Source organism: Neolamprologus brichardi, chromosome 18, assembly GCF_056152115.1.
Source record: "Neolamprologus brichardi isolate AB-2024 chromosome 18, ASM5615211v1, whole genome shotgun sequence".
NCBI lineage: Eukaryota > Metazoa > Chordata > Actinopteri > Cichliformes > Cichlidae > Neolamprologus > Neolamprologus brichardi.
Window position 1 is genome coordinate 23,412,145 of NC_142121.1, and position 15,677 is coordinate 23,427,821.

The 15,677-nt window shown below is 41.6% G+C and overlaps 1 protein-coding gene across 1 annotated transcript; it reads left to right on the forward strand.

Annotated features, from left to right (window-relative positions):
- The first annotated feature begins 612 nt into the window (after positions 1-612).
- acsl3b (acyl-CoA synthetase long chain family member 3b) lies at positions 613-11,044 on the forward strand. The gene is made up of 15 exons (XM_006786552.3): positions 613-827; positions 3,299-3,788; positions 4,395-4,572; positions 5,402-5,511; positions 5,683-5,821; positions 6,439-6,589; positions 6,794-6,917; positions 7,043-7,114; positions 7,226-7,365; positions 7,827-7,999; positions 9,825-9,899; positions 9,996-10,187; positions 10,273-10,387; positions 10,478-10,635; positions 10,812-11,044. Exons 2-15 carry the CDS (start codon positions 3,438-3,440, stop codon positions 10,967-10,969), a joined length of 2,136 nt encoding a protein of 711 aa, XP_006786615.2. The 5' UTR covers positions 613-827; positions 3,299-3,437; the 3' UTR covers positions 10,970-11,044.
- The last annotated feature ends 4,633 nt before the right edge of the window (positions 11,045-15,677 follow it).

Sequence of the window (15,677 nt, forward strand, 5' to 3'; positions counted from 1 at the left end):
AAACTGACATATCTGGTACGGTACTGAAATTTTAATAGACTGTGATATGAGTTAGATTACTCACTAAGTGCTCCTTAGTCTGGTGCTTGAACGCACAGCATCGTGGTTTTAATTCATATACGTTTCAGTGCATCATTTTGATGGTCTGTGATATGTATTGGAATAAAATACAGTCAATCAAAGCTGATAAGGAGGTAGTCAGTCTTTACATTGCTAGGTTTTAATAAGCTGTCGACAAAAAGAGGAAGGTAAGGAGTTTCGGTGGTTTTGGTAACCGTTCTTGCTCAAGACAACCTAGCGTCTTACACTTATTGCGGTATGTATAGCTTGTTTTCCTTTCGTCTCGTTTCCCTTCGCCCATTTGACAGCTGTCTGTCTCTTCTTTGGCAGATCGCCGACTTGCTAATCAAACACAATAATATGTGACTTGCGGTCACTTAACAGCCCACTAAACCTATCACCTCACGGGCGGCCACACTCTGTGTCCACTGCTGTAGGACAGCGTAGACGGCTGTGACCGATAATAACCTCTCTGACGTCTCTGTTGGCCCAAGCACGCGCCACCTCCAGTCTTCCAATCGCAGGCGGAGAAGCGCCGTGACGTCACTTTATATCTTCCGGGCTGGCAGCAGTGGCCCGGTGATGCTCTGATTTACAATTTGACTTAATTTTATATTGTTTTTTAAGCGGACCAACGGTTGTAATTTAGGGACAAGCGCGCCGAGTTAACAGACGATGTCTTCATCCTTTTCAGAGCTGTGGTTGCAGAGGCTAATCTAGCTGATCCGGTGCTTCAGAGACTGAAAGCGCAGCAGCAGAGGACAGAGGTGAGAATGTGTTGCGGCGTGAGCGCTCTGCAGATGTTGAGGAGAGATGGGCTTATTGTCAGCGACCGGTTTGCTAATCAACGTGGCACGTACCCTTTAATTCTCCTTAGACGTCCATACGAGGCGACGCTTATATGCTGCTTTTTAAATTAATTTCAGTGAATGTCTACCGGGAAAACCGGCTTCACTAAAGGCACCAGTAGTAGTAGCGGCGGCGGAGGCTAGCTATAGCTAAGTGCTAGCTGCTAGCGCGTCTTTGAGCCGCTAATCTGGATGCTACTTCGCTAGCATCGCAGCATGTGACCTTCTGTGTGTCATCCAGCGGTAGTGTTGCTCAAAATATCAAAACCTACGCGGCGGTTATTTTATGTGTGCCGGTTTTATTCAACCGGCACACATATTGATACAGAATACTGTTAAGGATCCAAACCAACGCGCCGACACCGCACTGAATGTCATGCTTCTCATCTGACTGCTGCAGTCTGAATTACATGACAATTACTAGGTTAAACGCTACACTCGTCACCAGGTTAAATCATAGAGTGGGAGTTGCTGAGTTTATACTACTGTCCCGATGCTGATTAACATACTGCCACTATTGCTATCATATTTAGTTATTTAGTGTTAAAACAAACAATACTTTAAAATTAAAGTGGCAGCAAGTTGCTGTTTGTTAAATTGCTTTACTAAAACAAGCACGAGGTTTTGTGTAGTCTCTGTTGGCTGGCATTAACAAATAAGGTCTAATTTCTGATCAAAAAGTTATTCATTGCGGCTGTGTCTTAAGGGATTGCAGGTTTTTCCCACTGAGATAATTTTTCATGCATTATATTGTTGAATTAGTGAGCAGGAGAGGGTGTGTCTGTGTCATTCAAATCCAACAATGGCTGGACCTGTATTACGTGTTGGAGCTGGAAGGACTTCTCAGTGTACTTTGCTCAGATAATGGATGACTTTTATCGGTTGGTTGTGGTATCTGCTGTACAACAGATGAGACATGTTTGTAGCAGAAGCGATTTGAGTTTGGATCTGATTGAAGTAACAGTTAGGATTGTCTTTTTCCCCTCCAGTAAATATACAGGTACAACGTGGGGCTGATGCACACACTTGCAGAATGCTTGTCTTTTTCTTTTTTTTTTAGCTTTAACTGTTTATATTTCCCTTTATTTATTTTGTACGTGTTATTTATATCCAGTTTCATTGTACTTGTACAATGAAAATAAAGAGATTCAGATTCTTAAAACCTATGAAGTTATCTAACCTACAGCTACCTGGGATTGTAACTACATGTCGCTTCATCACAGCCTCACAGTTGCAGACTTTGGCTATGGCTCGGGCCACTTGCGCAGTCTGCATAGTAGGCTCTACTCAGATTCAGCACAGAAGTCTTCCAATTCAGCTTCAGGGTGCAATGGCCATGTTTTATTGACCTTAATGGAACTGTGGAGTTATTAGAGGCTTTCTGAGGACCTTTTCCTCTTGTCTTGTAGCTTCTGTTTGCACATGGCCAGCCCACCTCTTAAATAAATGCTGAAGCGAAAAGATTCTTCTTAGTCGTTTTAGAGTTGTGTGAGGGTCTGCAAACATCTCTGCGTTAAGCTGCAGAATGAGTCACTGCCTGTCACCAACTCTCATGTGGTCTGGCTGTGTGGCAGCAGGGCTACTCTGCAAATTACCCTTTGGCTACAAATAGCCAAGCTCTCGTTCTGCAGTTGGTTTTTGTTGTACAGCCAAACGACTTGGAGAAGTACAAAAGTACAGTGCATGTTATGATCCAGTTGGAAACAAGTGGTTGAGTACACTGGACGCAGTCAGAAATAAAGAAAATTAGAGAGTCATTGTTCTCTGGCTTAAATGCAGCCACTGCTTGATTTTGCACTCAGCGATTGTGAGGTTAACTGTTGTCATTTCCTGCAATACCAAAGCTTGTTTGGCCTGGTTTATCTATATTTTTATGTAAGACTGCAGCTGTAGCTATCATCTCTATAGGTGTATCTAACGGTGTTCTACAAAATATTGAAAAATGACAAGATGAAAGGAAAGAAATGAGGGCTGTTTCTGTATTGTTTCCAGATCACAAAGTGTTGCCCTCACAATACTAATTTAGTGTGCCAGACAACAATTAATGAAATGGGGAAATGAAGCAGTTTCACACATGAGGCAGTCAGTTGTCTTTAAGCTAAGGAATTAATTACAAGTCCATATCAGCTCTGTTAATAAATCTTTAATTAATAGCTATCTTATAACTGAGCACCACGTTTCCTCTCTAAACAGACCTGCTGGTGAGGTGAATAGTGCTGACTGAAAGTGATACTAAGAATAGGAAGAGATGGCCTTCATGCAAGCAAAGATTATTTTACCAGGAAGCAGTTCCTTGCTATCAAAATGCGCTGACACGTCTTTATTCCAGACTATGTTCCTAAAGTTTCATGTGGTGTGTGTGTGTCTCTGTGTCTGTCTCTGTCTCACAGGTCTAGGTGATTTCCTGTGCAGAAAGAAAAAGCGCAAAAGAACTCACAGCCTCCAGCCTTCAGCCTCAGCAGCAAGTTGAGGTGCTTTCAGGGCAGGTCTAAGTTTTATACATTTCCAGCGCTTACTTCATCTTCAGAGATGAAGTTGAAGGAGGATATGAACCCCCTGCTGCTGCAGGTTTTCCGTTCAGTGGTCTGGGTCTATTCTGTCATCACCTTCATACCCTGGTACTTCTTCTCTGGAGCTGACAACAACTTGAAACGAGCCCGCAGGATCAAGGCACGCTCGGTTAGCGGGCACCCAGCAGGGCCTTACAGAGCGGTCTACAGCCAAAAGGAGCTAGTTGCGTGGCTCCACCCTGGCGTGGACACCCTGGACAAAATGTTTGAATACGCTGCCAAAAGGTTTCCTAAGAGAGACTGTCTGGGAACCAGGGAGGTGCTCAGTGAGGAGGATGAGCGCCAACCAAACGGCAAGATCTTTAAAAAGGTGAGACATGCTACCCTTATAATTTGTTTAATTAGTTTTATTTAGTTCATGTGAAAATTGAGGTTGGAGTCATGTCAAGATGAAAGTCCCCTCATTTCATTTAAGTTTAGAAATGTAGCACCAGGCGACTCTGTCAGATAACGGGAAGTTTGTTTATAAGAGTGCAGTCAGCTGCTGTGCACAGTGTGATGAATGTGGGTGGAAGTGCAGCAAATTTTCTGCTCCTGTGTCTCTGGGCCCAATTAACACCTGCAAAGCAACAGATGCCCTGTAGATGGCACTAGCGGACTGTAAATAATGTGTTATGCTGCCATCAGGAGACACTATCATGTTCGGCTTTTTCAGTATTGCATATAAGAGCAATATCTGCAGCCTCTCATGTGGGTTCAGTGATACCATTTCATTATTCCTTCTAATAAAAAACAGCGCTGATCTTACAAATGTGGATATTATGCTTCCGTTTATTCATTTCATATTCGTCCAATTGAATGAAACTGTTCCCGGCCCTGTAGAAAATATGCACCACCATCATTTTTCTTTTAATGTTTGGTGTAGTACGAGGACAAAAATGCTGAAGACTGCATGGTTTCTGCGTGTTCGTTGCAGGTAATTCTCGGGAACTATGACTGGCTGTCGTATGAGGAAGCCTACCAGGCAGCAAAGTGTTTTGGCAGTGGTTTGGCAGCTCTCAATCAGAAGCCTCACTGTAACATCGCCATCTTCTGTGAGACCAGAGCGGAGTGGATTGTCACAGCACAAGCCTGCTTCATGTACAATTTCCCACGTGAGTGGCAGAAGGACAAATGTGTATTATAATAATAATAATAATAATAATAATAATAATAATAATAATAAACATCGAAGACATCCAAGGCACTTTTCAATAAAATATACATTCTCTTTATTTTGCTCTTTTTTGTTTATATTGTCTTTATGTAAAGCTCAGAGGATTCTTACTTTTAGGGACTAATTTCAATACAGATATTTAGTGAGTAAAAATATTTGATATAATTGTTGATAAGAGTTATGAAAAAAGGGGTAGTCATTGTGCCATTGTTTAAAAACTTTCCAGCAATATTTTTCAGACTAGTGAGCATCTTACTATGAAAGTACCATTTGACTGTATCGTAGTCAGCTGTGACGCTACTTCCCACAGACAGTGCTGCGGGTATTGTAGGCAGTAGAGTCAGAGCCTATTTGTTCAATAAAGAGATTTGTATCATTTCAAAATTATTCCAAGCCTATTTTAATGGCACTATGTTACAGTGGTTAGCAATGTCTCCTCACAACATGAGGGTTCCTGGTTTGAACCTGCCACACAGCTGGGGCCTTTCTGGAAGTTTCCATGTTCTCCCAGTAACTGCACAGGTTCTCTCCAGGTACTTCCCACAGTCCAAAGGTGTCTTTGTTGGTTAATGTTGTGATTCTAAATTGCCGGCCTCTTACATAATGAGAGCTAGGATAGGCTTCAGCCCCGCAACGACTCTGAACTGGAGAAACAGTTATGAAAATGGACGTATAGAAAAGTTTCTCCTATCAGGCAGCATATAAGCTGATACCATTATATCTGGTTTTGACTGTGTAACTAAAATGGATTTAATTGAATTTGACAGTTGTGACCTTGTATGCCACTCTCGGACCCGTGGCCATTGCACATGGGCTGAATGAGACCGAAGTCACGCACATCATCACAAGCAAAGACCTGCTGCAGAGCCGTCTCAAGGTAACTGCTTACCTTCTGACACTTCGTATCGTCTGACACTTATCGCTTGTACGCTGTTTAACAAAGTCAACCAGCAGCTGCTGGTTTATTGTGTGCAACATTAGAGTGTGATAACAAGTGTAGCTTAATAACGTTTTCCTCCTCCCTCCCACCTGCATCTCTGTGCCATAGGCCATTCTGTGTGACGTGCCGAGGCTGCAGTATATCATCGTAGTGGACAGTAAACCCGCAAGCTGGCCAGACATTCCTAAAGGCATCATGGTCTACAACATGGACACAGTGAAGGAGATGGGATCCAGGCCTGACAATAGTGAGTGTTTGAGCAGGGTGATTGAAAAGGTTTCTAATTTGGTCTGGAAAGTGGAAGTGCTCTGATGGAGGCTTAATACAAAGCCAGCATCCTAATGTGTAATTGGAGTGATGTGCTCTGCGTGACGGAAGGAGGTCAAATCACCACTTACAAAACACACTATGCCATCACCGGCAACTTTCTAGGAAAATGAAAGGAAACATTGTAGAAACACCTCGGCTGTGTTTGGTTTAACTGGAACATCTGAAAACTGCATTTTTGTCGTGTGCAGTAGATGTGTGAAATTATTATTTTCATTTTTTTTTTAATATACAGCAGTCATTTGAAATTTGTCTTTGTCTTCACACATTTGAAGACCGGGCTCATAACGAGGAGCAATTCAATCTCTCAATAATTAAACCCATTAATATGAATTGAAAGAGGCATGATCAAAGCACTGTAAATTTATATGCAATTAAAAGTGTTTTTATTTGTCCTTTTTAAACCTTAAAGATAAGTCAATCCTTAATCATCACTCACCATGCAGTTGTTGTTACTATGGTTTCATTTCTGTAAATATTATATTTACGGTCCATTTCCCCAGTAGCCATTACCGCTCTTCTGTCTGTCCACCATAGTTGCAGTAGACCGCAGAAAGCCAGAGACCTCAGACATCGCAGTTATCATGTACACCAGCGGCTCCACAGGCATCCCCAAGGGTGTCATGATCTCCCATGGCAACCTCATTGCTGGCATCACAGGCATGGCGGAGCGAATCCCTAACCTCAAGTATGTCAATATCCGATTTCTCGCTGTTCTCTGACATTTTCTCGCTGAGTTTTGCCACGTTCTGGTGCACAGAGTTTCCACTGTCACTTCATTCTCTGCCAACGTGTGTGGTGATTGTCACTCGCACAGAGACAGTTTTGTTGTTTATCTCTATTTTATGTCAGTATCTAGAGGTAATTAATGAGATCATCTGTGTGTTCGCAGCGAGACAGACACCTATATCGGCTACCTGCCGTTAGCCCACGTTTTGGAGCTCAGCGCGGAACTGGTGTCCATCTCTCACGGGTGTCGCATCGGCTACTCCTCTCCTCAGACTCTAGCAGACCAGGTCAGTGGGGAAACGGGCAGCAGCATCTTTTAGTCAGCGTTTCTTGTCTCTCTAACAGTACACTGCAAATTCACAATCCATTAAAGATTTAAAGAGGTTGCCTTTTGTTTTGTTTTATTTCACAGTCCACCAAGATCAAGAAGGGCAGTAAAGGTGATACCAGTGTGCTTAAACCCACTCTTATGGCTGCTGTACCAGTAAGTCTTCATTTATTGCAGTACACCTAACACAGGCACACCAGATAAAAGTACTGGGGGCTTTTAAAATGCCAGAAATGTTTACTGAGAATTCATCTGCTTGGTGTGCAGGAGATCATGGATCGGATTTACAAAAATGTAATGACCAAAGTGGAGGAGATGAGCAAATTCCAGAGGACGCTGTTTGTGCTGGCTTACAACTACAAGATGGAGCAGATCTCCAAGGGCTACAGCACACCTCTCTGTGACCGGTAATACCCATGCACATGACGTAACCCTGAAACAGGACCTTTTATGCTTTTCTGTTTGAATCTGTACGATGAGAGGGTACGTGCAGTGGTGCTGATATCAGGCACACAGTTTAGGTTGTGAGCAACGAAGCCCCGCCTACCTGCTGTTCAGACATCCTGTATTAATGACAGTTGACGCTTGCTTTCTGAGTTATACACAAGCAAACATTTACGTCTGCTCCTTCTTGGCTAATCATAACAAAAGAGCTATTTCTCTGGATCCTGTGTGAGTATTTGGGTAGTATTGACTCTCGTATTGTGCGTGCACAGAACATTTTTTTAGTACGAATCAATATCTGTTTGCTATGGGGCTTTATGGCTAACTTTTCAAAGCTCTTTTAGTTTCTGGAGTTGCTGTCTGAGTCTCCTCCACTTGCAGCCGTCATCATCACCCTGCTCTGTTTTCTTGTCTTTTTCCTCAGTCTGGTGTTCAAACGTGTGCGTGCGCTCTTGGGAGGGAAAACACGGGTGCTGCTGTCTGGCGGAGCTCCCCTCTCGGCTGCTACACAGAGATTCATGAACATCTGTATGTGCTGCCCTGTGGGGCAAGGCTATGGTCTGACGGAGACTTGTGGAGCTGGCACCATCAGTGAATGTAAGCAAATGTGAAAGAGTACAGGGCTCGCAAAATCGCTAGCCCGACGTCCCGGGGCTAGCGATTTTTCCAGTCGGGCTACCAAAATCTAACTCAGCCCTGCCCGTCGGGCTATCATAGGAAAATATATGTCAGTGCTTTTGCATTCTTTCGCCAATGTAGCTGAGTAATTATGTCATTGGCATCGATGAGCCACTGTCAATATGTGACATATTGAAATCGCGTTTGAATTTGCGCTTGCTTTTTGCTTTCACTTTCATTTTGCGATCGCGCGAACGGTGTATAGAGAGCGGCAGCACTGATTGGTGAGTGACGATTAATTGCGCACCAATTCCTCTGACATCGTCTTATCAATCATTAGCTTACTATTCAAACGCGACAAGTGAAATCTCTCGCAGCAAGCTTAAACATGTCAGAGGTTGAGTGCGCAAAGAATCGCTGATCATTATGTAAGTACGTGTGTAAAAGCAGCAGGATTTAGGCTGGTATTTTAGTTCTGCAGAGCCAAATAAGACAGGTCAGGGTGAAGAAGGGGCAGCCAAAGAAAAGCCGATCACAAAACGGAAAAGATATGACAAATCGAGCCCGTTCTCACTCCCGAGGCGTAACATGGCGACGTTTTGTCACGTCGGTTATGGCTGAAATCCAGTGCAATGACGCTCCCGCGGTAATCAACGTTCCAGCCCTGTATTCCAGCCCTAAACCTAACCTTATCCCTAGCCCTAACCATAACCTTTTTCCTCACCTTAAACAGGACTTAAATGATGTTAAATAGCGTGTTTCTAAGCTATTTGAAGGAAAAGAGCGAACATGTGTAGATTGAGTCCATACGGTTCTCACATTTCCTCATTTTTCCGAGGTCGTCATTTAGGAATGTGGTGGGTAGCCGAAAACGTAATATGTTGACGATTTGTCACCTAGCCTAAAATGTTACGCTTTGGGAGTGAGAACGTGTTGGACAAATCAGACTATGAGGCAAAAAGAAAGCGCAGCTTTTTTGGTTTCATGGACAAAAGAATTTCTGTGGCTGGAATATAACGAGCTAAATAACATGATGTTCTGCCAGGTGTGTTGTGAGTTTCATTTGATTTCTGAGTCGACAAGTGCCTTTGTTACTGGGACCAGTCATTTTAAGAAAGACCCCATCAGAACCCATGAGAAATGCAAGAAATGCATTATTGCCCAGTCTGCAGTATCTTTCCCAGAACAAACACCAATTGCAAAAAAACATACTACAAATAAACCAAGCACAACAAGAACTCCTGAAAAAGCTGTTTAGAACAGCGTGCTATATTGCAAAGAGTGAACTACCATTGGCAGAATTTAGCAGTCTTTGCAAACTTCAAAAAGCAAATGGCCTAGATCTTGGTTCCACTTACTTCTTACCCCTGACTACAGTGAAAATTTCAGATTCAGGATCTGACACAGACTGATTCATGTTCTACACAGTTCTTACAAGTTCATAGAAATTTCTGTTCAATTAGAACCAAGTATTTGAGTTGATGGTTTTAATTTTTATACAGTTGTTGTGATTTGTATTTTAACAATTTTTTTGATTAATTTTTGTTTCCGTTACAATATTATACTTTAATGTATAATATTGTAAAGGAAACAAAACGTAAAAAAAAATTCTTTTTTTATTCGGGCTACTTAAATTTATTTTGGGCTACCAAAAACTGAAGAATGCCTGCCCGAAGGGCTACCAGAGATTTTGAAATTTTGCGAGCCTTGGAGTAGATGTGTTTTTGCTGTTAGGAGAAACAATTATAGAAAGAACTTAGAAAAGACAAGCAAAGCTAATATAAGTCCTTATTGGTATTTTCAGTTTGGGACTACAGCACAGGGCGGGTTGGTGCTCCACTGGTTTGTTCAGAGATCACACTGAAGGACTGGGAAGAGGGTGAGTACAGAGCTAGAAAATCGGTCCTTAGTTCATTAAAAAAAAACAAAAAAACATTAAGTTGCTTAATAATCAAAAAATCCGGTTCTTTTTTAGGTGGTTACTACAGCACAGACAAGCCCAACCCAAGAGGGGAAATTCTGATTGGTGGGCCCAATGTAACAATGGGTTACTACAAAAGCAAAGGCAAGATCCAAGACGACTTCTTTGTGGACAAGAACGGCCAGAGATGGTTCTGCACTGGAGACATTGGAGAATTCCACCCCGACGGATGCCTCAAGATCATCGGTAAGAAATGCAAAAATGAGTTAGACTGCATGTGATACAAGAGGGAACATCAGTCAGGATTCTAATAATTCTTCTTTTCTCACAGACCGTAAGAAAGATCTGGTGAAACTACAGGCAGGCGAATATGTCTCTCTAGGAAAAGTGGAGGCTGTTCTGAAGAACTGCCCACTCATAGACAATATTTGTGCCTATGCCAACAGGTAAAGCCCTGCAGACTTTCTGGATCTGTTTATTTCATTGTTGCTGCCTAATCTGTAATCTGTAATCTAATATTTTTTGTTGTTGTTTAGTGACCAGTCATATGTGATCAGCTTTGTGGTGCCTAACCACAAGCAGCTAATGGCCCTGGCTGAGCAGATGCAAATAAAGGACTCGTGGGAAGAACTCTGCAACAACTCCCAGATGGAGGAGGTGGTCCTCCGCATCATCACTGAGGCTGCTATCACAGGTAGAGGGAAAAAGTCTTATCTCCCAAGTACAGTATCATTAACAAAACTCAAGTGAGACATCTGAATAGTTTGTTCAGATTTGGTGAGATAGCATCCCGTCCCCTGTGTCAGACTTTGCACTAAGATGACACTTTATCTGTCAGGCTGACTTGTGATTGTGCTCTCTCACATCCAGCAAAATTGGAGCGATTTGAGATTCCCAAGAAGATCCGGCTGAGCGCTGAGCCCTGGACCCCAGAGACGGGCTTGGTCACCGACGCATTCAAACTAAAACGCAAGGAGCTAAAGACACACTACCAGGAAGATATCGAGAGGATGTACGGAGGAAAATAACACGAGACGCACTCCCAGCAACCAGTAAACACATCCACATATATATACCTGAAAACACTCACACAGTGCTCAAGACTACTTTCTGAGGAGTTACATTTAAGTTACCAGTAACACATAAATACACACACACACACACCCACAGGGACTCATGTACCTCCTTTCCCGGCTTCCCTGCAACCAGCTTCGATCAAAGCAGGATGGAGGCGGGGGGGCGACTCTTGAATCCAGCTTAATGGTTTCTGTCAAAACCTAAGAGGCTGAACAGACAGCTGAGCCAGCCAGACGTGTGCAATGCACCAAACACTCCCTTTCAAGGAATTCCTTTAAGTTGCTGTGACGACCAAGACAGCGAATGAAGTCAGACCTTTGCATGACTCAAAGTGAAACAAATGTCAAGCTTGATGCAGCTGAACCCATGTCAGTGACCACACTCTGTTTGCTTCTCCTCCCGCTGCCCTGCTTGCTGGAGTGTGCTGCGTGGGGAGCATGAAGTACGCACCCCTGGCAGAGATATGGTGGGGAGGTAGCATGAGCCCAACAGAGGGGACACCTCCTGGGCTCAAAGTAACATTCAGGTCTGCAGGGATCTCTGTGGTCTTTATTTTATTTTATTTCTTAAATCCGCATTTCAACATTTCCTTCATGTTTGGTTTGTTAGCTTTTAAACCCATCTGATCAGTTTTCTGTGTAAGGAATGGGTGTTCCAAAGCCATGAGAGATTTGAGCAAATACATTTTCATACTGTTACTTTATGGTGGTATTATTTGGTAGGGGGTGGGGGTTCTTTTCCTTTTTTATTATTTGTTTTGTTCATGCTACTTGTACTTTAATGGTCTTTGTTTACAAGCTTTTTCATTTCTTCTTTTGTATCTTTTTCCCTTTATTAGCCCGCGTCATAAGGTCTGTACATTTTAATTTTGACTTACTGACTTGACCTAGTTATAAATGATGGAGTCGTATCCCTTCTGCTGTTCCCTGCCTACACAAGATTGTCAAACATTAGGACCAATTGGGAGTGTTTTTGTTTTTCCTTTGTTTGTTTTTTTCCGTGGTTTATTGACATACAGTAGCCATGCCACATGTTCCTCCAGTCACGACCAATGCACCAAACGGATGGTTTCAAGGGAACTTAGTTGCTTACCACAGGAAGAATAGTTACACTAGTTAGCCTTTCATAGACTGCTGTCCCAGTTACTTTGTGGTGCAACTGTACCATAGGTCTGTTTACTGTTACTTTAACCTTTTTACGTATAAAAATGAAATGCAAAGTGAATGTGCAATATTTATACTCAAATATTAAAAGTATCTAAGAAGGAAGACGAAAAAAAGCGCACAGGCAACGGCCCTTTCGCGGCATGTTAACATTTAGGCCTCAACTTCAGTGCATAATGGAAGGCCTGTAGGACTGTAGAAATGTGGACGATGGTAGAGAGACACTGATAGAGAAGTCTAGATGTAGCTCCTTTTGAACGTACTGTGCTGCAAATGTAATGTTTTTGATAAGACTGTAAAGTTAAAAAAAGTTATATCTGGCGTTGTAGAAAATTGCATGATGTAAAGTGCACATGTACCAAAGCACATCAGTATGAGAGAATCACACTCCATTCAAACAACTGAAGAAATAATTTATTGACCCACTCCTTTAAAAAAAAAAATAAAAAAAAAATTGGGAGTGTATGCATAGCTGAAGCTCAATTCACATTTCTGTATCTTGAAATTGGTTTATCTGTATAATATTTGTGCAGTGTATATAAAAGGGTCTCCAGTGCTACAGACGCCCGACATTTATTTGAAATGTTGTAAAAAAAAAAAATTTAGAAAAGAAAACATGCATTAATTAATGTAGGTTTATGGATTTGGTGCTGGTGGTTGATATACTCTGAATGGCAATAGTGTAAAGTGACTTTTACAAGCTTTGTTATTTCCTTCCCTGTTCTTAGATTTCTTTTATGTTGTTGTAAGGTTTACATCTTTCTTGCAGCCGCCTTTTTCTGAATGCAAACCCTGCTTTGCTTGTAACAAAGATGACATTAATAAAGGGTACAGTAGGGTCCTCCTAATGGCATCTGTCATCAGATTTCATACATAAGGATCGTATTTAGCTTTGACCAAACTATCGCGATTAAGTTGGGGGGGGACCCGTGCCTCCCTTTGTGTGTGCTGTTTGCTGCTTTTTCTCTGCCTGGCTCGAGGCGGCTGGTTGCCTTCTGACACACACGAGCTATCTTCAGGGGTCTTTAGAATGTGAAGCACTCCACACATTGTTGGGTTTGTTTTGTTTTTTGTTTTTCTTGATGACGCACGTCATCTCATACCAACAAGAATTATCTGAACTAACAAGACAAAGACTGAGGGGTGGTGCAGAGATCAATTTCACCATTCCTGTTATTTTTGCTTTCTTTGTAAATATCAGGGAGGTGGGGGTGGGTGGGGCAGGTCTCACAGATCAAAGTTCATTAAAAGTACCAATAACTGTACAGGTGTAAAGCCTCCTGTTAATATGTTTAGTAATCTTTGTAACTGAACTTGTTTTTTTTTCGGGGTGGTTAAGTGGGCCTGAAAGCTGAGCTACTGCAAGTGTCTTCTTCCTTTTATTTATTTGTGATTTGGCCTTGGAAATTATGTCATGAAATAAACAAGTTTGTGTTGTAAATACTGCTGGTGTTTGTGTGCTTTGGAGTTCTGTGTGTGTGTGTCTGTCAAACATCTGAACGCAGTCTGTGAGGCTTAACGTGTGACTAATAATCAGCAGCTTGATTGGAATCATCCTCAAAGCAGAGTTTCTATGGCAACGAAGGCCAGTGTGCTTGCGTGTGCGAATGTGGTTTGTGAAAGGCTGTGTGCCGCTTCGACGCAAGCGGCACATCCAGTCCTTCATTTAAAGCTAGTAAACAAAGGAAGGTGTTTTTTTTTGTTTTTTTTTCTTAACCCTTTCTTGAGAAATTGAATCGGAGAAAAAGAAAGAAATAAATTTTATTGAATTCCTTCTGAACCCACCTGCTGATTAACATAGATGATGTAGTCAGGATCCATTATTCAACACCAGGGCTGCAGATAATCCTTTACTTTTTTGAACCGCTGTTGAGCCTTAGTCTAAAACAAAAAAACATGACATTGGCAAGTTGTCCCATTCAGTTTCTCTGAGCCTCAGCTGACGTATTTGGATTCTCCAGAATCACAGACTGCACGTATAAAACAACAAATCACACATGAGTTTTTACATGCTGTTATTAAAGCCTGCAGCTGAGCTTTATGGCTGTCACTCCATTGTTTTTTTTTTTTGTTTATGTTTATTATTTAAGTTTTATTTTTGTTTTTGAAGCCAGAAGTGTTAAGCAATACCTCTCTGGGCTTTCTGGAGTTTTTTTTCAATTATTATATTTTAATAGACCAGGAGTGTCAAACATAAGGCCCAGGGGCCAGAACCAGCCCCCCAGAGACTTATTTTCAAATCAGCTTGTTAGCCAGCTTTGAAAATAAGGAGGGCATACATTTTGGGGGCCTTTTGTTTTTTTCCTCCACAGACATTCATACTACACCAAAGTAGTTAAATAACAGATACACAATTAAATGACATAAAATCTTTCACCTGTTTTTCACTATCTGTTATAGATATTTTGGTTAGAAGCCAAACACTTTTTTAAATCAATCTACAAAAGGTTAACGTTTTATAAATATGGGACAGCCTCGCAATGAGCTACCAGAAATTCTTCTTTTATTAAGTAGAAATACTGAGATGAGTTTCACTCAACTGGTGATTTTCAAAGAGCTATTAGCCAAAAATCTGGCATACTTCTGCATGGTTTGCAGTGTGTCCTTTAAAGAATCTGAAGAAACTGGAGCACAAAAGAAGAAGTGGCAGACCTTAAAAAAATATTTACAACTGATGAACAGTATCTGTAAGTGACATCCTTAAGAAATGGGAAAAAATCCAGCAAAGACCCGATCCACCATATAATACCATCTGGAAATCGTCTAATTGGCAACAGCTTCAATTTTAAGTTTGACAATGATTGCAAACACACTGCTAGTACAGTGAAACCATACCTAGATCATGGATTGGCCTCCCTAGAACCTGAACCCAATACTAGTGTTGGGTCATATGACAGAGAAAAGTACAATAGAAGAAGCCCAGAGAACTACTCCCTAACTCTACTTCAGACTGTGTTGAAGAATAAAGGTGCTCATACCTTCTTCTTTTTTTTGCCATATATACCGCATTCCTATGCATTTATTTTGCTTGCACATTTCAATAAATCACCTCAACTATTTACAATTTTCCTAGGAAAATATGAGAAGTGGCTTCAAACTTTTGCACAGTACTGTACCATCTATCAAGGAAGTGCAGTAAAAAAAAATACCCCAAACAGCAGCAACAGCACAACATTGTTGAGAGGTCCAGTGACTAAAAACAGCTGAATTGAAGCCTCATTCAAAGAAAGGCTATTTTGTTCCAGGCTCTAAGTGGGCCTGTTCTGCTATAAACCTGGGGATTTTAGTTTGAAAGTATATGGGGACTGATGTGACTGTGGAGCCTGCCTCAAGCATTTCAGAAACAGAATAGAATAGGCCTTTATTGTCGTTGTACATGTACAACAAAATTGTAGAGAAATATATAAAAAAATATATATAAAATATAAATATAAAAAAAAAATAAGTGAAAAGCACAACTGCACCCAATTATTCTATACACAAGCCAGTACTAGTT